General features: G+C 43.6%; 1 protein-coding gene across 1 annotated transcript in view; it reads left to right on the forward strand.

Annotated features, from left to right (window-relative positions):
* The first annotated feature begins 2,379 nt into the window (after positions 1–2,379).
* LMO4 (LIM domain only 4) overlaps positions 2,380–22,463 on the forward strand; it is a 35,386-nt gene continuing 15,302 nt past the window's right edge. Inside the window, exons 1-2 of the mRNA XM_044301948.1 lie at positions 2,380–2,750; positions 5,340–5,578. Of these exons, the coding sequence (XP_044157883.1) occupies positions 5,343–5,578 (236 nt within the window). The 5' untranslated portion in view covers positions 2,380–2,750; positions 5,340–5,342. The remainder of the gene's footprint in view (positions 2,751–5,339; positions 5,579–22,463) is intronic.

The following is a 22,463-nucleotide window of genomic DNA, read 5'->3' on the forward strand; positions in this document are numbered from 1 at the left end:
TGAACTTTTTGCCAGCTCCAGGTGTTAGCTAAAGGTCTATAGGAAATATGAAACGCCGGACACACCAGCATTTTTTTTTCTACTGGCATTTTGTTCATTATCTGGTCGTTTTTGGGGGTCTCTGGGGATGAAGCTTTTGGTGTTTGATGCTCCACAGTTGTTTCGAAACACCAGCCACTAAAACAAATCCCATCAAATCTGCATGTTTTTAGTGGCAATAAAATGTTGTTGTTTTTTTTGCTGCCCCCAGCTTTAATAATGTCCCCCATGTAGATCCCCTGGTAAAATAATGTCCCCCATAGTGTATGATTTTTTTTTTTACCTCCCCAGCTTAATAATGCCCCCAATGTAGCCACCATCTTAAATAATGTCCCCCATAGTATAGAAATTATTTTTTTAATGTCCCCCCATCTTAAATAATTTCCCGCATGGTTTAAATAAAGCCCCCATAATGGCCCAACGCAGTTTTATTTTTTGTGTTGATTTTACAAAAAAAAAAAAAAAAATCACCTTATGAGGTGAGTTTTTTTTAACCCCTAAATGGCCATATAGATAAAGTGTACCCGTTTTTTAACGACCGGTAGACGGTTGCACTCCTGTCAATCGGCCGTTAAAAACGGTCCCATTGATTTCAATGGGGTCCGTCTGGCCGTGGAAACGGACAAAAATAGGACATGTCCTGTGTTTGGACGGACGCTATTCACTGGCCGTTAAAAGAACGGCCATGTGAATAGCCCCATAGACCTTCATTGCTGCTAAAAATGGCCGTGTGATGGACGTTACTTAGACGGCCGCCATTATTCACTGTCGTGTGCATGAGGCCTTGTTCATCAGTTTTTTATTAGCCTCATTTGTAATTTAAGGTTTTTTTTTGGTAACGAATTATGAGGGGAACTTTTCCCAGTAATAAAATATGTTGCACTGAGCTGTCCTGAGGGGAAATCGGTAGGAATTGGCATGAAAACAGAAAAGACTGGCACAACAATGGGCATGAAAGTGGGCATAAAAGACTGTGATTTAAAGGGTTAAATGACTGTGGGCCACTGATCGCGCCCTGCCAGCATACCCTGCATCACATTAAATTGCGTTCATCCTGGCTCGAACAGGTTCTGGGCACAAGAACTGACATCAAAGTGGGCAGATGGACTCTTGTTATTGATTTTAATAAGTAACTAGTGTTTTGAAAGGGTTAAGTAACTTTGGGCCACTGATCTGACGGTGCCAACATACACAGGGTGATGCCCCGCATCATATTCAGTTGAGTTCAGCCTGGCCTGAATAGGTTCTGGGCACAAGAACTGGCATCAAATGGGTAGACGGACACTGACTGGAAAAAAAAAAATAAGCCCCTTGGGGAGCTTTAAGACCCCCAGAAGTATTAAGCCTCTCTGTGGCATCTCTCACAGGGGTCTGAGCGTGAAGTGGGGTGAGGGCTGGCCCCGCCATCCCTCAGAAGTCTGCCAGTATGCCCATGGTTTGTCATCAACATTTTAGCCAAATCCAGGGGGCACGAAAGCAAAGTGAGACGGGGGTCAATTGTGGTGCGGGCGTGGTCCCGTGGATTGGCTACTGCCCCCCCCCCCCCCCCCCCCCCAGTGGGTCAGGGGTCCGGACCGTCACATGGAAGGCTCAGGATTAGTGCGGGGCAATACCCTCTGTATAGTGGCAGCGTGAGATCAGCGGCCCAAAGTCATTTAACCCTTTAAAAATACTAGTTACAAATCAGTAAAAAACGCCCCCATGTGCCCTCTTTGATGCCAGCTCTTAAGCCGAGAACCCGGGCCAGACTGAACTTAATAGGACGCGGGGCATCACCTTCTGTATGTTGGCAGTGGCCCAATGTCATTTTAACCCTTTAAATCACACTCCCACTTTGATGCCCAGTGCAGGACAGCTCCGTGCACCAGGTATTATTCCTGGGAAAAGTTCTCCTCATGATTCATTACCCCCCAAAAAAACAACCTAAAATACAAATGATGGGAAGCCATCTCCAGCCTGACACACATCCGTGCGTTTCCTCAGCGGTAGCGCACACACATGCATTCCTACGCCCTCCCAAAAACAAAAACTTCTGGTTTAACCCTGTCGCTGCCGGAGGGCTTCGCTCCAGCCATGTCCCTGTCAGCGGCGGCGGCTCAGATCTTTACTTAGGACTGGATCTCTCAATTAGAGGAGGGAGCGGTAAAAAAAAAAAAACAGGAAAAAAAACCGCCTCCTCCACCTGATCTTTCCACGGTGGTGTGCACTGCCCCCAGTGTCAGGCCTTCCCTCGGCTCCTTTTATTATTCCGCCTGAACAATCAGCAGAGGGGATTGGGCGGGGAGGAGCCGGGGCGGAGCTGGGGCGGAGCCGGGGAGGCGGCGGCTTGAGCTCCGTCTGTAACACATGTCAGGCTGGAGAGAGAGCGGAGAGCTCGGAGCAGCAGCAGCATTACACGGAGCCGGGGGCCTGCAGCAGCGCGCGGGAGACACTCACCGTCACTTACCTCTCAGGACTCTGCGCTGATCCCTTCCCTGGGGGCCGTCCAGGATCGGCGATCGGGACCCACAAAAATAAAAAAAAAACTTGCCCGCAGGATCTGGAGCTGGCGTTGTGGGGGGGGAAGCTTGGCTGCACCTTGGATCGCAGTAGCTGCGTTTTTTTTTGTTTTGTTTTTTTAAACCACCCTCTTCCTGGAGACGTGCGTTCACATTTGCCGCGATCCCTGCTGTGCGCGAAAGGGGGAAAATAAAACCCACACAGAGAGAAAGGTAAGCCAAAGCCGGGAGTTTAAAGGGTTAAAAAACCTAAAAAGTGCAGAACTGCCTGGTGGCAGATAAAGTAAGTGATGGGGGGGGGGGGGGCGTCCTGTCAGCAGAAGATTATGGTCAGCCTTCTCTGCAACCTCAGACACAACAATGGATTGCATTCAGCTGGCCAGCAAATGGAGAGGAGGGTAGACTTTAGATTTTAGGGGTGGCTTTGCACCCTGGCATCATGGGCAGGAGCAGTGGCCAACCCACCCCTTGTGCTGGCTCCTCAAGAGTCCTGGTGGCTCACTTTGTGGGACCCTTGGAGAAATAAGGAAGAAGAGTCTTCTTAGAAGACCTCTCACTCTCAGATCTAGGTGGCATAGATGTGGTAGAGCTTGGCTAGAAGGTTGGTGTTCTCTCCACTCCTTCCTCCGGTGGATTTTCTATGGGAAAGGCTTCCCTATGGTAATTGTAAATTGGGCGCTCGCCTTCTAGACGGGAGAACTGGGAAAGCCATGTCCTGGCTCTACGTCTTTGAACTGGGAATCCACTGACTTGCCTAATTAAAACCCAGCTTAGTTATTTTGTATCACAAATGACTCTCCTCCTTCTTCTTGAAGAGATCTCCATTAAAACAGGAGATCTTGCTGTTGCCTCGAGCTGCCACTGCTGCCTTCCCTCTCCAGTCCCTAAATTGCCTGACTCTATAATTTATGTAGCTGTTCTATTAAAGTTAAAAGGTTTTTATTTCCTCAACTGCAATGAAACTTGATGAGGAGCCCTCCCTATAAGTTATCCCTGAGAAGTCCTTTCTGGTCAGTAAAGAAGGATCCATCTCTAGTAGATTTAATCAGCATTAAGGTATTGCTTGTCTTTAAGAGCTTTACTTAATGTGGTTACCGGATGCCTGGCACAGTGTCACGTTTCTTTTATTATTATTTTTTTGTATTTACCGTCCTACAAGTATTGAGGTCGGTCATAGGCAGTGCTTCGAAAAAGAAATTCGAAACGAAGTGGGGGAAGAAGGAGAGAGAGAGGAAAAAAAAGGACATGAAAACACTTGGTGGACTCTGGGCAGGAAATGCAGATTCATTTAGGGGTTGGAAGATGAAATTGTTACCAAAAGCCATTCGTTGAGTAATGCATCAGATAAATCAATTTACATAAAGGTATGATGCATTTGGGTACACACAGATAATGGCTTTTAGAGTGGTTCCGTTTCCCAAGTCCTAGTGTTTTGTTACAGCTTAAAAGGTACAGTTCTGATGATAGCAGATTATGTGGTTTTATTTACTGTCCTTTTGCAAAAAAAAAAATCTTCTTCACGGGCTCCAAACTTTATTTATTTTTTCTTCATGGGTGTCATAAAGACTTGTGTGTTTGTGCCAAATAGGTGGCACGATGGATATAATTCATGTTAGAAAAGTGGCATGGATCATTATTAGAGGCCATTATGGCACTTCACAAACCATTGATCCGAAGACTCAATTAGGTCATTCTTGAAATATGGTATTTTGTGATGAAGTCCGATGTCCACTGGATGAAGATACAGGGCTGGCCTTAGTTTTGGGTTCTGTTCCTCCAAAGAAAGTTTAGAAAGGCTAAGGAACCAGGTGGATCTTAGCAGGGACCAAGTATTTAGGATGACATGGTTACACACTACCTACTAAGCGGATTTATCTAGACCTACTTTTATCGATGGTCCCACATTTTAGTAGAGCCTGGTTTACGTGGCGTTTGCTGGTTCCAAATGGCTGTATCAGTGATTCTACACTACTTGTAGGATAGAGATAAGGTTTGTCTCTGCTTCTGTGATTGTGTTGACAGATGTTAAATTCAAACCATAGCTTCCATTGTGTGTCTTCTGACTTTTATCTGTAAATTGGAGGCCTTTTGAAGGTGTCCATTCATTGCATTTAAATGGCTGATCAAGGACAGATTAGTGATACAAAAGTGTTATTTGTTTGTAGAGCAAGTTAGCAGGGCTTCCTAAAGTTCAACCTGGTTTATTTGCTCCTTAATTCCGAAATGACATTCATTGATTGCCTCCAAATCAAATGAGATTTCAGCTGATCCAACAATAATAGGAAATTGATTAAATGGCAAGCGTGAGAAAGGGAAAATAACAAGGAAAAACTTTGAAACAAAACCCCTACCCAACACGTTTATACCCCTCACTGTCATAAGTTATGATGAATTGCTGGTTGGTCATGTCTATAGAACACCTTGAATGATCCTAATTAATATTAAATGGATTGAACTGTAATCCTCTTGAGGGAAACCATAAAGTTATTTCTGCTTTAATATGGTAGTACCAAACCCAGCTACTGTTTACCTTTTAAAGATATCTGGTAAGGTGTCCTCCTGAGGTCCTGACACTACTTCAGACAGGGAGGAGGACTATCAGTAAAAGTGATCTGGTGGGTGGTACCTCCTGACAGAGATCAGTGACCCCAAACAAAACAAACAAGCTCTTGCAGTCTCCATTAATTAGCTGGATCTAGTGATGTGCTACTGTTTGAGAAAGCCACGTGAAGGTTGAGGAGCATCCTCAATAACTTTATTTTTTTTTTTCTCTGTCCCCTTTCTTTTGTTCTGTTTTTTCAGACCATGGTGAACCCAGGTAGTAGTGCCCAGCCTCCCCCTGTAACTGCTAGCACCCTCTCCTGGAAAAGGTGCGCTGGTTGTGGGGGCAAGATTGCAGATCGGTTCCTGCTGTATGCCATGGACAGCTACTGGCATAGCAGATGCCTTAAGTGTTCATGCTGTCAGGCTCAACTTGGAGAAATTGGCACCTCATGTTATACAAAGAGTGGAATGATTCTCTGCAGAAATGACTACATCAGGTACGTGTCTTTGCATTGCACCCATTGTTTACCACCTGATTGTTACTCGAAAGTAGACTATCCATTGGGACAAGACATTTGATGACATCCGGAGCTAATGTTTCTTTAGAAATCAGTGAAATATCGTAAGGTTTTTTCTGTACATAGTTTCCACTCCTCACATGATGGAACATGTAGAACGTCCTAATTACTAAACTGGTTTGGCCATCTTTGCATTCCCCTTCCTTTTAGAAAATGATCCATTTCCTGACTTCTGGATGTAATCATCCTAAGTAATAACCCATTAATTGCACAAGATGTGAGCAGAGATTAATTAGATGTCCATCATGCTTCCTAATGTCATTTTAAAGATGGGAATCAATAAGGATAGTGTGCCTATGCGAGGCTTCCAGGTGAAACCAAGCTTCTTAAGTCATTAAACCGAAAGGCATTTGAAGGATTACATATTTAATTTAAGTGAACGCTTTAATACACTGATGCACCTGGAAGCCCTGCACTTTTTTTTTTTTTCTAGATGTATGTTTTTCAGGATTTCTTTTAAGTAGGCCATAAATAACCAATTTGGACATCAAACAAAAGTAGAAAACTCTTAAGATACTAGCTCAAGTTGGCTCTTGAAGTTTGGAATGTACAGGGGTAAGGTAGGATCCGGTTACGCCATCGGTTGGATTTGAGAACACTGTAGACCTCATTCAGTGCTAAACTGATGATGTCCAAATGCTCTAACCTACCGTATGTCCTGCCGAATCTCACTGTCCTCAATCAGCTAAATAGAAGTAATATGCTCGCTAAAAAAGGCCATTGGGGGATTGCAACATTAATTTCACTGAGTGTTTTTTTTTTTTTTTTTTAAGACTTAAATGTTGGGAAATGGGCACAAGCTTTAACAAACCGGAGTCCATTCTACACCTCTCTGTGGCTGCAAGAGCTACTGTAGGCTTAAGAGGATTTTAATTAAATGGAGCAGAACATGGGGGGAAGAGAGCCATTAGTTTGAAGTGGAAAAATTGACACCACTGTCTCCATGCTTCCTATGCTACAGATGTATCTAGCAATAAACAGCCTTCTGTAAAAGCTAAGTTCTGGGAACTAATTACAGAGTTGGTGTTATCACCTTGATGCTATCATTAGTGATATGGTATATGTGTTTATTACAGCCCACATGTACTTTCAGCCTGCAGCCCTACGTGTGAGGTTGTATTTCTCTTTTGTATTACATGGTGTTGTATACCAGCAGAGTCCATGCTTGACAGGGAGATAAATGGAGGGGTCTGTAGCTTTAAATACATGCAGTATTCTAACAGGACGCATAATGTGCCCTAACATCTAGCGTTAAACCTGGTCTAGAAGTACCAAACTTAAGTGCCATGGCCACATGGGCTTTGTTTACCTCCGCTATATAGTCTCTGGGCTATCTGAAGAAGGATCTCAATGGGTTTATTTAATGTTCAAGATGGGCCTGGGTGCCTTTCTTGAAAGTTAGAATATCACAAGTTATGGGTACTCAATTTCTTGAGACGGGACCTTAACCCATGGATTTATTCTGATTGGCTTATTTAGAGTCAAGAAGGAATTTTTCCTCCAATATGGGGTACTGGTAATTGGTGCCCACCTCATAGGGTTTTTGCCTATTTCTGGATCTCCGTGGTAGACCATAACCATAGTTCACTTGATGGACCTATTGTTTTTTTTTTTATTGTTTTTTTTTAACCCTACCGACTAGGTTATTTATGGCTACGGACACCTGTCCTCATGGCAGTTCATAAAGTTTTGGTCATCCAAAATGGGACATTCAAGAGTTATAGACTTAGATATACTCCCTTATTACAGCCTCTTCTGCCAGAACTCTGCTTCTAAGGTGCTAAGGTCTTCTTGCCTCCCCCTCCCTTCCATGATATATTTTTGCTTATTTCTATTCTATATCAATAAAAAGGGACAGAAGAAATGGTGCGTTGATTACACAACGTACCGGGTGTATTGGTCTTAATGATATGAAATAAAATGTCTGTGAAAAATGGGCAAACACAAAGGTAAAGGGGCAGGGCAAAATGTCTCGAGAGTTTGATGTAAGGATAGGATTGTCTTTGAAAAGCACCTTCTGAGTAAGGCCAAACAAAGTGCTTCAGCTCTACCCTTCATTTCGAGAAGGAGGGGGGGGGGGGGAGGTTGAAATCCACCTCTTCCATTAATGAAAGTGCTTTTGGAGGGAGACTGACATGTAGCTTACAATCATAGATTCAAGATAAAACAGCCCTGACAGTGAATACACACAATTAAAAGCTTTAATTAGTGACTCCTCCATTTTCTTTTAGTCCTGATAGGTTTTATCTAATGAGATCTGGGCCCTGGCTTAGATCTGCTCGGAATGACGTGTCCGAAATGAATGAGAGCTGCATTGCAAACAAAACATTTAATTAACAAAATTGGCCTGTAAGAGAGGGGATTATTAACCAGGGCTTGAGGATTCAGACTGTTAAAGGGCCAGTGTCTGATGACTGGGAAACATTAAAAGGATTTGGAGGGATGTTGATGTGATTACAGAGTCTTCGACGCCGTGCATGTCTAAAAATGACTGCCCGGTCAGCGGGCGTCGTAGCAGCCGGCAAAACTTAAAATACCAAAGAGGAGCTCGAGTGCTTCTCCATCTTTACATACAGTAGGGTTCTGTTGATGGTTCCTGGCCATCGATTCTCCTTGGTTGATGGGTCACATAGAGAATGACAGTCCGTTAGTGCCTCGTGTGCCAGTTGTCTAAATGCGTTTTGCCGCGTTAGCCCTTCACAGACCAGACTTCACGACTTTGCCCCTCACCAGTCAAGTCGTCACAGCTGCCCCTGTTCCCGATCCACTCGGTGAAGTTCACATGAGAGGAGAAACCTACTCTCCTTTCCAACAGTCCCAAGATAATGAATAAAATAATTAGAACCTGGTGTTACACTTAAGCATTAATAATGGCTGGTATCCCAGTTTAGACAGAGGTCTTCGTAATTGCTGAAGTAATACGTCTAGTAGCTGCCCCCACCACCACCACCACCCTCGAGCCCCTCCTCGTTTCTTTAGAAGGAATCCAAGGGACATCATGCAGAGAGTTAATTTCCCTGGTAATCAACAGCAAGCTGCTATATTCAGGGAACGCTGTCCCTTTAATTGAACAGGCTAGGTAATTAAATGGCGTTTTTCCAATAGGACGTGCTAGGTAAATCTAATAGTTGGTTATTTAATATCACTTTGAAGTCTGCCCACTCGAGCACAATGACAGCGCAGGAGCATGTGAACTATTAGCTGGGAGAGTGGGGGGAAAAAAACTGGATCTCAAAAATTAATTAAATCGCATGCAATTTAGGGGGAACGTTTATCTTGATTTGTCATAACAGAATTAATTCAAGGCCTCCAATTCACTTGGGGGCAGATCTGTTACTCTGAATTAACCAAGCGTAATTTGGCAGATTTTTTTTTTTTTCTTTTTTTTTCTTCCCTCCTTCTCTAATGTAGCTGCAGCCATTATGCTCAGCCCTTTTCTAAGTATCAATAGCTCCTAGAGCTTTTAAGGTGCCTTAGTATCCAGTTAGTATGAAGTACCTTTAATGGACTTGGCTCTTGGCATCACTTTGTAGCATTTAATACACCTCCCATTAACCCCTGGAGAGCTGGAGGTTAATGCATTGCACTCCTCTGCAGAAGGGGCTTAAATGAAAAGGCAAGACTTCTATAATTGCTTATAAAACCCGGTTAACGCTAAAGAACAGTGGTTTTATATGAAAAAATGAAATAATGCAGATGACCTTGAGGACCATAAATTACCCTTTAAGGCAGCACAATAAGGCTATTTTAAGAGTGGCTGTGACGCTACCGGGAGAAGATCGATGGTTTATTAACATTTGGATATTTGTTAAGTTAGGAAGTGGTTATGCCAAGCTGATTATTGTCCGTAATGGCGATTTTTAGAGCGAGGAGTTGGTATTTATAGCCTTGCTGTATTGTATAGAAATGGCTGATGCTTGGAGGGATTATCTACAGAGCAGTAATTAAAATGGTAATTAAATTGATTAAATATGTAGGCATTTGTGTAGGGACATTAACTCCTGTTTCTCATAATCAGAGATGTAATAATAATATTTTTTAATTTTTTATTATTGAATAATTTTATTTTTGTTGCATATATTTTAGCCAAAATCAATAATCAGTCTCGCAGGGCCAGGATTTGGCCCTATGTAAATCGGTGTCATTTGAGAGACGTTTTTGACATGTCGAAGTGTCCCATGGCTCATGATTAATGTGTGTACTTCTGTAGACTGTTCTATAATAGGTACCAGCACTGTGCTTGGATTGACCTGTCATATATGTGTATTACTTTTGTACTTTTTATAGAACTGAACACCAGATTTGACACCTATAACCTCCGAATTTTTTTTCATTTTCCATGCACACCTACACTATTCCGTGTTACATACAAAATATAGATGACGGTGCACCCATATGTTAAAACCTCTCCAAAGACCCCCCCCCCCCCTTTTTTTAGACCAGATGTCCTGTGACAGATTTTCAGTGCCATCATATCGACTATTATACATGGGAAGGTGACCCCCTGCCCAGAGAGGTTTTGCTGTATATTTGGAACTTCACAGCTTTGTTCTGGTGAGAAAATGTTCATAATCGTAAAACTAAGGCAATGTTCACACATGACAAAAATTTCTGCGATGGTCCCAGTCACCTGTATGGGGGTTGCAAATGTATATTGGGGTTCATATGTATAGAATGGACTTTCAGTGGCAGTATTTTTCGGATCGATCTCCCCTGTGTGAACACGGCCTCGTCCTAAGCCTCACCCTCATCACGTGCCATACCCCTCCTGGGGCACGGCCACACAGCTTTCCTGATGCAGTTTTGGAACCCAAAACCCAGAGTGTATTTATAGAGAAGTAATATCTGCCCTTAATACTTTCTCTCATTTATGATCCGCTCCTGATTTTGGCTTCCAATCCTGCATCGGACTCTAGTCCAGTGATGGCTAGCCTCCGACACTCCAGCTGTGGTGAAACTACGACTCCCAGCGTGCTCCAGATATTTCTATGGAGTTCCGAGACCAGCCAAGCAAATGTGCATCTTGGGAGTTGTAGTTTTACCACAGTTGGAGTGCCGGAGGTTAGCCATCACAGCTATAGGGTAACTGCACTTTGTATGGAGAAAATCTGCACCAAAAACACACATAACAAATTTTTTATTTTCTATGCAATTTTTTTTTTCTTCGGATTTTATGTTTATATTAACAACTCCCATTGAAGTCTAAGGGGAAAATCGCTTTACCGGGTCGGAATATCCCAAATAATTGACATGCTGCAGAATTCAAAATCCGCAAAGCGGGTCACTTTAAAAAAGTAAAAACAAAGTGTATTACCCTGCGTTTTGTGTTTCTTTTTTTTTTCTTTCCTGCACGAAAATCCACTTACAAAATCTGTGTGTAATCCGCATCATTTTCAGGTAGCCTTAAAAAGCAAGAATCCGAAAATGTCTCCTGCGTCATAAGCAATTAAAAAAAAAATGTCTATATATAGCCTTGGCTGTCTGACCATTTTTGGGACCTTCTAGTTTAAAAAATTCTTCTTATTGATTGCTCTGTCCCTAATTGTTAGCCTAGCATTCTTCCTTGATTGGTTACAGAACCAGGATTGCAGGAGTTAATCAGCCATCTCTGTGGATGTAGTATGTCATTCACAACCTAGGTAGTTCTCATAATATTTACTTTTGGTGACTAAATATTTACATTGACTATTTTGTAGTTGTTGATAGTTTGTTACACAACCTATAGATAATACATTATATTCACATTAATAACTAAGCTCTTATACTTTAGTGCAGGGCTGGCCAACCTGTGGCTCTCCAGCTGTTGTAAAACTACAATTCCCACCATGCCCTGCTGTAGGCTGATAGTTGTAAGCAGTCTAGGCATGCTGGGAGTTGTAGTTTTGCAACAGCTGGAGAGCCGCAGGTTGGCCAGCCCTGCTTTAGTGCATTAAAGGGAACCGGTCACCATGAAAATGTAGTGTAACCTGTCGGCAGGAGGAGCTGAGATGACTGATGTATAGTGTGATGCAAAACTTGTACATTTTTTTTAATTTCAATTCCTCCTCCTCGTTCTGGGCTTTGAAGTCCAGGGGGGCGGTGCTATCTGTGATTGACAGCTACATCTGTATACACAGTCATGGAGGCAAGGCTGTCAATCACTGATAGGACCGACTCCTGGACTTCAAAGCCCAGAATGAGCTGAAATTGAAATGAATAATTTACAACTCTTGTTGAATCTTTTTTTTTTTCTTCACCAAACGACATATCAATCTGCTCAGCTCCTCCTGCTCTATAACATGGTGACATGTTCCCTTTAACTCCGGCACTGTCTGTAGATTAGATGAGATCCAGTGACGCCAAGCAGTGGAGATCATTAAATGAAATATTTACATGGTGGCAATCTCTTATGTCAGATCTAGCCTTCCGAACAATGATCTGCCTGTAATTGTAAATGGTCTCACTGTATTAGGCACATCTTGCTGTTTTGAGATTGATTGTGTTCCCCAAATGCTAAAATATTAACGATCTCCTCCAGTCTGAAGACCTTAACAGAGGAAACTGAAACCATTTCTGTCATCACAATTAAGGAGTCCCCTGGCTTTAATTAGCCTGACCTGGGGTGTATCTCCCCCCCCCCCCCCCCCCCCCATAGCTGCAGTTGAAGAGGAGGGGAAGCAAAAGCCCATTAAAGTCCAGACTGAGACTGATAGCTACTTAATTGAGCACCTAAAGCCTCGAGCCTTTTAAATCAAACACTGTCCTGCACAATCCCCTGGTTAGATAATTAACTCTCCTGCCTCACAGAAACTCTGCGAAAACAAGTTTTTAGAAAAGGCTACAGTTACATAGTTGCCTTCATTCTTGGCTCGAAGTGAAAAGCAATTACTTCTCCTGATTTACAAGGGTTTACATTCACTGAGATTTTTCAATTTCCAGAAAATGATATAATTAAATATTCGGCCCATACAGACTGATGTGAACGTTCTCGTGAAGGCGAACTGACCAGTGCACTTACGTAAAGGGAGCGTGAGAAAGAGAAAAGGCTAACCTAGCCTACTGGACCACGTTGGGGGAATGGGGTTTGACCTACAAATGACCTTCATACGCCAAGACTGATAACCAACATCCAGGCAATTAAAAGAGAACAATGTATTGTATTGTGTTGTGTAGCCAATATGGTCTTGGGTGGTTATTTCATACAAAGGAGTGAAGACCACATGGGGCATACAATAGAAACCTTGTTTGAAATGCATGGTCCATTGACTGTATTTGTTGCCGGACGTGACCTGCTTGTGTAGCCCCCCCTATTTTGCTGCTTAGCGATCACTCATTTTGTTACAGTGGAAAAGGTGTAGCGTGCACCCGACAGATGGTTTGTAGTGATGACCTTGTGCCTGACTGTAACACAACACACGCAACACCGGTTTGGGAAAGGGGGGCAGGAGTACCTGGTCGGGGTAGCAGGCTCGAAGTTGGATATGTCTCACTCTGAACTTCTAGCAGGTGACGGGTTTCTCTAAAGTTATTGATAGTTTTTACATAGAGGCAGCACCTCAGACCCATTCATTAAAATGTCTCACAGCTCATGATAAATGTCTCAGATGCTACAGACTGTAATAAGACCATTACGCACAATGTTCTTTGTCTCACCTGTCGATCAGGTACTGTACAACCATGGTGCGGAATTTCACATTGATAACCATCTGACATAGGTGTCTGTCGAGCCGCGCCCGCTTTATGGGAACAAAATGTAAAGGTGTCAAAAGTGGATGTGTTAACAAGCCACAGAAGAAGTCGCTTGACATTTTTGAGGACCCTTTCAGCCCTATAGAATAAACACAGCTGTCTCCGCCATAGCTGTGGGGAAAGAGGAATTTATCAACGGCTTTACGCCTATTTTCTGGCATTAAAAAAAGTCTTGGCGCAGGATATATCTGCACAAAAGTTTGCAACATTGCTTCGCTCTTGCCAATTTTGAAAAGCGGATGGGTCGTATTGAGTGGGAGCGGTCTCCAATGTTTCTACAGGTTTATCATCTGTGTGTTTGTGCCTCGTTTTACACCGCCCTCACCACTTTTCCAAAAGGGGGTGGCAAACGGGCACAGTCAGCTGCTGAGACCAATTTATCTTTATTTACGCCAGTTTTCTGGTGCAAATGAAGCCAGAAATCTATGACCGCTCTGAGCTGCCGTAGAGTTCTGGTTAGGCGCACGGACTGCCAGAGGATGCCCCTAATTTATGACTGGGTGTGCGCCTCATCATAAATAAAGAGCATCCTCCAGCATTGCGGGGGGTTATGAAGACCGGCGCAAAAAGTGTCTGTCTTGATGAAATTAATATTATCATTATCCGGCTATGGGGCAAATCTTTGCTATCTTCAGGACAGTCCAAGCGGAGTGGGCCTTTTTCATAAATTTGACTTGATACACTCCAACAATTCCTATATTTTTTTATCTTCCCTTCTCTCTAAAGCTGGAGTATGAAAAACACTGGTTATAATAAACTTGGACCGTAGTCTTGAGCTACACAAAAAATGAATGCGACCTGTCAGCAACTTGCTGTGGCACCAGTATTTTAGAGCTGTGATTTGGCCTTAAACCCAGCCAGGTGTGTTTCATCTAGCACGCGACTTACATTCTAGTCAGTGGAGTAAAAGTCAGGTCTGGATTTTTTGCGGCTGTTGCAGCGTGTCGCACTTGGACGCTATTGGCGATTGTTGGATCCGATGCTCGTGACTTTCATGGCACCGTGTAGCCCCAATCCTAGAAGTTTCCATAGCAAGTTTTGTAGCTTCTTTATATTGTATCACTTTATTTTGTAATTGAATGCGGAGTCCTGGTAAAGCGCTTAGGAATCTGTAGGCTGCCCCCTATTGGTTTATACTAGAATATGTATTACTGGCTGTCCTTTTTTTATATGACCGGAACCGGCGCTAATTGATGGTCTAACAAGTCATCCAGTGCTTGTTTAAAGGACCTCTCACAAACTGAAAGGGGGCGTGGCCTATTGTTGGCACACTGTCCACCCCCATTTAGTTCCATATTTTCGGCAGCACGTCCCATGTTTACGCAGAACGTACTGCCAACGTTCTGATGCCCACATGAAAGATCTGATTAGTCACCAGACGAGTGTTTGCTGATTTGTCGACTGATCACTTCCCTTAGGGTACTTTCACACTTGCGTTTTTCTTTTCCGGCACGGAGTTCCGTCCTAGGGGCTCTATACCGGAAAAGAACTGATCAGTTTTATCCTCAACATTCTGAATGGAGAGCAATCCGTTCTGGATGCATCAGGATATCTTCAGTTCAGTCTTTTTTTTACTGTTAAGGACGGAGATAATACTGCAGCATGCTATGGTTTTATCTCCAGCCCAAAAATGCAGCTTTTTTTTTTTCTTTTCCCATAGGAATGTATTAGTGCCAAAATACTGCAAAGCTGGATCCGTCCTTCCGGTCCGGTTTTAAAAATGTGAAGAAAAAAAAATAGAAACTGATCAGTTTGTCCGTATGACCAACGGACAGACTGATCCGTTCTTGCAATGCATTTGTGAGATGGATCCGTCTACAAAAGCTGTCCGTTTTCAGGCAGTTCTGGCGACGGAAGTGCTTGCTGGATCACTCTGCCGCAAGTGTGAAAGTAGCCTTAGGTCTCTGCAGTGTTAGGTGTAGTTTACCACATAGGTGGATGTCATCCATGAGGTTAATACTGGGAGGGTCTCCTATTCTATAAAATGCAGAACAATACAGTTTCCTGGAAGTGGAAGATGTGGGAGCAGCACTCTAACTTCTGTCCCTAATTATGCTGGCGATCAGGTTTGGCATCTATAGAAATGACAGGTGTGCCTATTTATCATATCCATCCAGAGGAGTAGGACTTATTACTATGAGAGCTTTGTGTGTCTGAACTAATTACATTATGAAATGCAAGCAGAATATTTTCAGTATTTTATTTTAGTCTGTCCCTGTCCACCCCTCTAGAAGACATGACCGTACGAATCGGCTGACGGGACGGATTTGGCAAGCAAAGTTATGTCAGGGGTCCCCCTATTGCAGTTTTCAGCTCAGCCAATAGATTCCGCCATGTTGCTCCTCTGCCAGCTTAGCAGTGTTTCCGCTGCATGGGCTATATGTCCGCCCCTTTAGTCCTCCACTTGTGGTCCGTGGGGGGGCCCCCGGATCTCTGGGGTTTTTGCGGTGGTAACGTCTGCCTCTGGTTATGTAAATGTAGGGTCTGTAGGGTCGCTTAAAGGGTTTGTATGACATTAAAAGTGTCTGCAATACCAGACATCGCTTATGGACAAGAGTGGCGCTGTTACTGGAAGAAATCAGCAGATGAACCATATGCGGTACAAATTGGTTACCACCAGCAGTCACTGGGTTAGTAACAGTAGTCTGGGATCATATAGTCCATCTTGGGTCCAGTTTGATGGGTCTGATCATTACCTGCATCAATGCCATTGGACATTCTCAGTTGGATCGTAGCAAATATTGATACATTTAAAGCAGGTGGAATTTCCTATGTATTAAAGCTAGAGTATAAATGCACAGTAGAGGTAGTCCCGATCCGGGTCTAATCCCAAGATCCTTGGTCGCCCTCTGGACGTCAGGCGCCTTGGGTGACGTGTATACACTGTCATTCTCTGTGTACGCGGCGGCTCCTAATGGAAAGGTCTGGTGCTGGCTGCATTAACACGGGGTAAATTGACTGTGTCCGCATGCAGAACACCAGACGGCACAAGTTTAATGTGGCTTACCAACTTGTATAAAGGTCCAATGATTCACTTAAGTGACAAACTGTTAACGGTGGAAGAAAAGATGACATTTTAATGACTTCTAATGACTATGGCCGTGCATGGGATTCTCCGACGGCTCGGGTTGTGTCCACTGTGACGCTCCCCACTAGAGAGAGGGGCGCTGATTGGAAAATATTTAGTAATCTGCACGTAGGATATGAATATATTCTCCATTTCCATGTTCCTGTATTCTGTAATGTGATCTGCAGCCTGTGCCTCTCTGGTTGTTGTGGAACCACAAATCCCAGCATGCCCTTCGAGCTTCAGGCTGTCATAGCATGATGAGGGTAGTTTCTTTACAGAGCAGCCAGGATCTGAACGTCTTCATGGAATGACATTCTTTGTGTGTTCCTTCATATAACCATGACTACTGGACATATTCCATGGCTCCATTGGGACTTCCTATAAACCACAGCAGTTCTCGATGCATCATCTGGATCAGCTATGAGCAGGGTTAAAGCTCTCCTGATTTATCAGATTGAGTAAATAATCGTATACCCCATAATATGAGAATTCTGGAGCACCTTTTCTTCTAATTCCTCTATTATTCCTACTAGAAATGTATAAATACATTGAAATCTGGGGTTGGGGACTCCCTAAGGTCACTCGTACTGTCCTGTCTGTATACAGGCATACCCCATTGAAGAGTGGAAGGGTAACACCCAGTTGAGTTATTTATACACGTCCAGGAGGGATAACAGAGGAACAGCACAACACAGAGTTCGAAGAGAAGATGCTTCAGAACTTTCTTATGGGCAATACAAGAATTTACTAAATCAGACCTGTCCGGAGAGGTAATGCATGTCAACTCTCCAAAATAAGGGGTTTGTTTTAGATTTTAGAATAGTGGGTGGAGCAATGCAAATTTTGAGTACTCTTAATTTGCATGGGCCCACCCACTCTTCTGACATCTAAAATAAACCCCTTATTTTTGCAGATTTGACATGCAAATAACTTCTGCTAAAATACAGTTTTTCAGTGGAGAGCTTTTTAACTCCTTCCATCCCATAACCTTAACGGTTATCGCAGCAATCATTATATACAGTGCATTTAGAAATTCTTCAGCCCCTTTTTTAATTTTGTTATGTCGCAGTTTTGTGTTTAAAATATATTAAAAAAATCTAAATTTCCCCATCAATCTGCACTCAGTACCCCATAATGAGAAAGTGAAAATAATATGTTCTAAATCTTTGCCAGTTTATCACAAAGGAAAAACTCAAATCTCACATTGGCATACGTATTCAGACCCTTTGCTACGACACTTGATGATTACCTATCGGGGGGCCTCCGAATTGAGATGTTTCTACACCTTGATTGGAGTCCACCTGTGGGAAATTCAGTTGATTGGACATGATTTGGACACATCCCTGTCTGCATAAGGTCTCACAGCTGACATGCATATAAGAGCAAAGAACTGCCTGTAGAGCTCAGAGACAGGATTGTATGGAGGCAGGGATCTTGGGAGGGGGGGGACAAAAAAAATCTGCTGCAGTGAAAGTTCTCAAGAGCACAGTGGCCTCCATAATTCTTAAATGAAGGAAGTTTGGAACAATCCAGACTTTCTAGAGCTGACCACCCCACCAAACTAAGTGATCAAGGGAGAAGGGCCTAGGTAAGAGATGTGACCAAGAACCCAATGGTCACTCTGGCTGAGCTCCAAAGATCCTGTATGTATATGGAAGAAACTTCCAGAGAGTCAACAATCGCTGCAGTATTCCACCAATCTGGGCTTTATGGTAAAAGACACATGAAATGCCATCTGGAGTTTGCAAACAAGTAGTCACCTAAAGAACTCTCAGACTGTGAGAAACCAGATTCTCTGGCCTGGGGAAACCAAAGTTGAGAGAGATAGCTACAGCTCAGACGTCACATCGCAGATGTAAATACGTTCCTCGGGCAGGCAGATACTCCCAAGAGTCACTTACAGGCATTCATAGGTATTACTAGATATAATGTCAAAAACATTTTTAAGACGTCTATGAAGATCCGGGTGGTGATTTTCTAAACTTAGCTGTACACGGCGGATAGCTGCCGGCTGAATGTTTTGTCGGAAGGTATTTCTCCTGTCCCACCCCAATGGCGAACACGTTGCTGACAGACTCCTGGCTAGGGACTCCACTGGCAAAGGCTTATCACCCATGATAAACAAAAGGATCGGGCACATTGGGATGCAACATGTCCAACCCTTCTTTCCCCTGACATCTGAAGTTTGGGAGAAGTTAGATGGTCAGCCCATCTTGCCAAATTAAAGTGGTTATCTGCGCTCCTTAAAAATCTCGGCTAACCCCTATAATATCTTAAAATAACACATCAAATTATATTCGCCTGTGTCTCTCACTCTCTTCTCTCCGGCCCTGCTCCCATACATGCATTTGCGCTCACTCATCCATTTGCGCATAAAGAGGCCGCTGCCGCCATCTTGATTGAAGATACCGCGTAAAGTATTGCGCGGTGATGTATGACGTCACTAAGCAAGCTTTCGCGTGGCGCCTTCAATCAACATGGCCACGGCGGCCTCTGTGATCAAATGGATAAGGTGTTTGTTTTTTTGTTTTTTTTTTTTGTTTTTTGTTAACCCCCAGAAAACCCTAAATGATGATCTGGCTATCGCAGTTCCCAGTACTTACAAAGAAATGCGCTTCGTGACAAAGTAATTCGTCACCATTATTTGTGAAATTCAGCGAAGCGTCCAAATCGCATTTTTCATAACTTCGCACATCTCTAGTTGCCATAGCGAGACCTAGCTGATGCAGAACATCTTGTAGCTTGATGTCCTCAGCTGATCTTGCACAGGACCTGCTGGTGGTTACATCTAGCAGAAGGATGTCACAAGGACCTTCTAAAGTTAGTTTTAGGCACTTGGGATCCCTTCGTTTCCTACCCTCGCCCCTCCTCGGCTCTCCCCTCTGTGTCATGCATGTGTAAGGGGCCTGGCAGCCAGAGGCTTCTATGTCCGGAAGTACCACGTGTTCTGGGCTCCCCTCCCCCGCTCCCACCACCCTGAGCATTCTGCAGGAACGTGTCAGCGTGCGATCCCGGGCCTCAGACTAATTAGTTTTGAAATGGAGTTTTGATTGAACTCTCCAAATCGATGCTGCTGCAAAATTTGTTTCTCAGGCTTCCTATTAAAAGCCATCTTAAGGGGCAGTTTTTACTACTCTCCCTGTCGTTCAGTCGATACATTTAATAACAACTTACAGGCTATTTTCAATAAAGTGGCGACAGCAAATTAGTAGTTTGAATACGACAAGCCTCCTGCAAGATCAGATTCAGAAAACTCCGGGCAATTAGTTTTTTTTTTTTTCCCCTCTCTCTTCCTTTCCTAAGGAGGAAGCATGTTTCTGTAATGAGAAGCCCTCGGCGTGGCGAACACTCGTGATTAACCCCTGCTGTGCTGCCAGGCAGAGCAATACATTCCGACTGGGTGGCAGGGGGACAGTTGCGGTCTCCGCTATTGTGTGCTGTAGACCACCATTAATTATCTTGAAGGCTGTCTCTTCAACCGCAGGACAATTCAATTGCAGAACCTCTTTAAAAGCACGCCGGGCATTCCTTGGTTTATTTCAGAGATGTCCTAGGGGTAATCGTACTTGAACAAGGCTTTCCAAGCGATTATTGAAAGACGGGCCTGGTTTGGAAAGTTGTAGGTGGGCAGCCTTTTAATGTTTTATTTCGTAAACAGTGTGGGTGTTTTTTTTTTTTTAATCTGTCTCCGGCTTTTAACTATTGTGTTCTTTGAAAAAAAATAAAAAATTTGTATACGTCATCGGTTTGATTGTACAGGTTTTAAATTTCGAGGGACGTTCTTGTGCACCATGCAGACTGTGCCGCTATATGGTGCCCTGTATGAAGGCACATTACGCAGATATTCCACCATAGAAACAAAGTTTCTAGGGGAATATGCGTCTCTAAGACGACATACGATGAGGAATTTATTTCCGGAATGTGACCTAATGAAACATTTTTCTAAAATTGACAGATACAGAAAAGGGCGGTAGGGGCATACAACTCTAACGCTGTGAAAAGCTTTCTACTAAATACTTAAATACTTCTTGATAAGTGTCTTAAATTGTACCCCTACCTTGCTGACCTGTGGAATCGTACATGCTTACCTGAACCCCGCCGCTTGGTTCTGGGTCCATCAGTGCTCCACACTCTGGTACCTTCATGTAAACTTCCAGCGTGAACGGTGGTCACATGCGCTGTTGCAGCAAAAGACTTGCTGCAGCTGTGATTTGTCCCCTCAAAGCGACAGGTGACCCAGCGACGTGCCGCTTGGGGGACGAGAGCAGTGGGCCAAAGAACCGGAACCGAGCAGCAGGGAGCAGGTAACCACGCTTGACTCCATAGGTCTGGTCGGGGGTGGGAGAATTTAAAAAGCTGCACCTGTGGATTGAGACCTGTGGTTGCGCATACTTGCCTACTCTCCACTGCTTAGTTCTGGCTCTTTTGGTGCACCTCACACTTTCCCACATTCCGGTACTTTCCTGTAAACTTCTGGACAGTTGTCACGTGCGCTGCTGCTACGACCAGTGGCTGGCTTCAATGGTAACATGTCCTCCAATCGGCAGGTGACCCAGTGACGTGCCACTTGAGAGGATGAGAGCAGTGGACCTAAGAAACTAGAATCTATTGGCAGAGAGCTTGAAGCCACAGGGAGAGGGCAGTATCTAAAAACTTATAAAAAGCTGGAGAACCCCTCTAAATTTCTGTTGCCTATATATTGCTAAGACATTCTACAGCTCTGTGTAGAGGTAGTCATCAGTTCCTCTTCAAAATTGGGCTCAGTCCAATTTCTCTGTCTCTGACACATACACCATGGCCAAGCCAATTCACCTATTGGTATGTTTATTGAGGTTTTATGTTTATTGGGGAAGCAGGAGTAGTCCGAAGAAATGCAGGGAGAACATTGTTTGCCATCCTATAACCTGCAGGTGTCCTGGATAAAGCATGGCTTACAGCGAACATTCATCCCTAATAGTTGCCCATATCCTTGACCCATGTAAAAGGGCCTACAGTGTATAATATGGTAGATATTGTTGGATCACATAAAAATACTTAAACAAACAAACTGTTGCATGTAAATGGCTATGCTGACAGTTTTAAACCTTCTTGCGATACGAGGTGGGACCTGCACCTATTGGTTAGATGTCCAGATGGAATAAGCCTTTTTAAAAGGGGTTGTCCCAGAATCCACACTTAAAACCTATAAAGGTACCTTTTGCACAGGCCAACAATCGGGGCGATTATTGGGAACGCTCCTTCTCGATAACCGTCCTCTGTAAAAGTCCCATGATCACCTGATGATTGAGCAACTTTTCATTTTTTGGGGGTTAAAGCATCGATGATGCGGGCTCAAAAATCATCATTTCTGGGCCAGAGACCATGCTGCAGACAGTGATCTGCTGCCCAGAAACAATGACTCTGCACGGGGAGAAGCGGTCCAGTAGTGATCAATTGTCCTCATATAGAGGAGGTGGTTGCGCCATCTAAATGCAGCTCACCGCTCCGCTCATGATTAGGCAGGTGTTGGGAACAAGTAATTTGTTCCCGATAATAGCCTGCACAGTCTGATTGCTGGGGTCCCATCACTGGGGACATACAACTGAAAAGACAGAGAGGAATTTATTACCTGCTGTATGCCACAAAAGTTGGCCAAAAAGTTTTAATTTTTTTTGCCCAAGTGCCATTTGTGCAGGAAAAAAAAGTTGCTGTTTTACGCTATGCTTACCACTTAATTGAAGTGGGAGGGAGCAGGGCCTACAGGACCTGACAGATTTAATACTTGCAATTGACAACTGTCATAAATTCCACCGGAAACATATGTCTGCTCCTAGCGGGCCTAGATTTCGGTTTCTGGCGCACGAACATCCCTGCGCTTTTGAATAGGTTTGGCGCATCTTACTCCACCATATTATAATATAAATATATATAAAAGAAAAACGGACAGCACTCCAAGTAAAATGAATGGTGTTTATTCACCCATGTGGATGGCAACGTTTCAGCGACATACAAGAGCCTTTCTCAAGC

Source organism: Bufo gargarizans, chromosome 7, assembly GCF_014858855.1.
Source record: "Bufo gargarizans isolate SCDJY-AF-19 chromosome 7, ASM1485885v1, whole genome shotgun sequence".
In the NCBI taxonomy this organism is placed as follows: domain Eukaryota; kingdom Metazoa; phylum Chordata; class Amphibia; order Anura; family Bufonidae; genus Bufo; species Bufo gargarizans.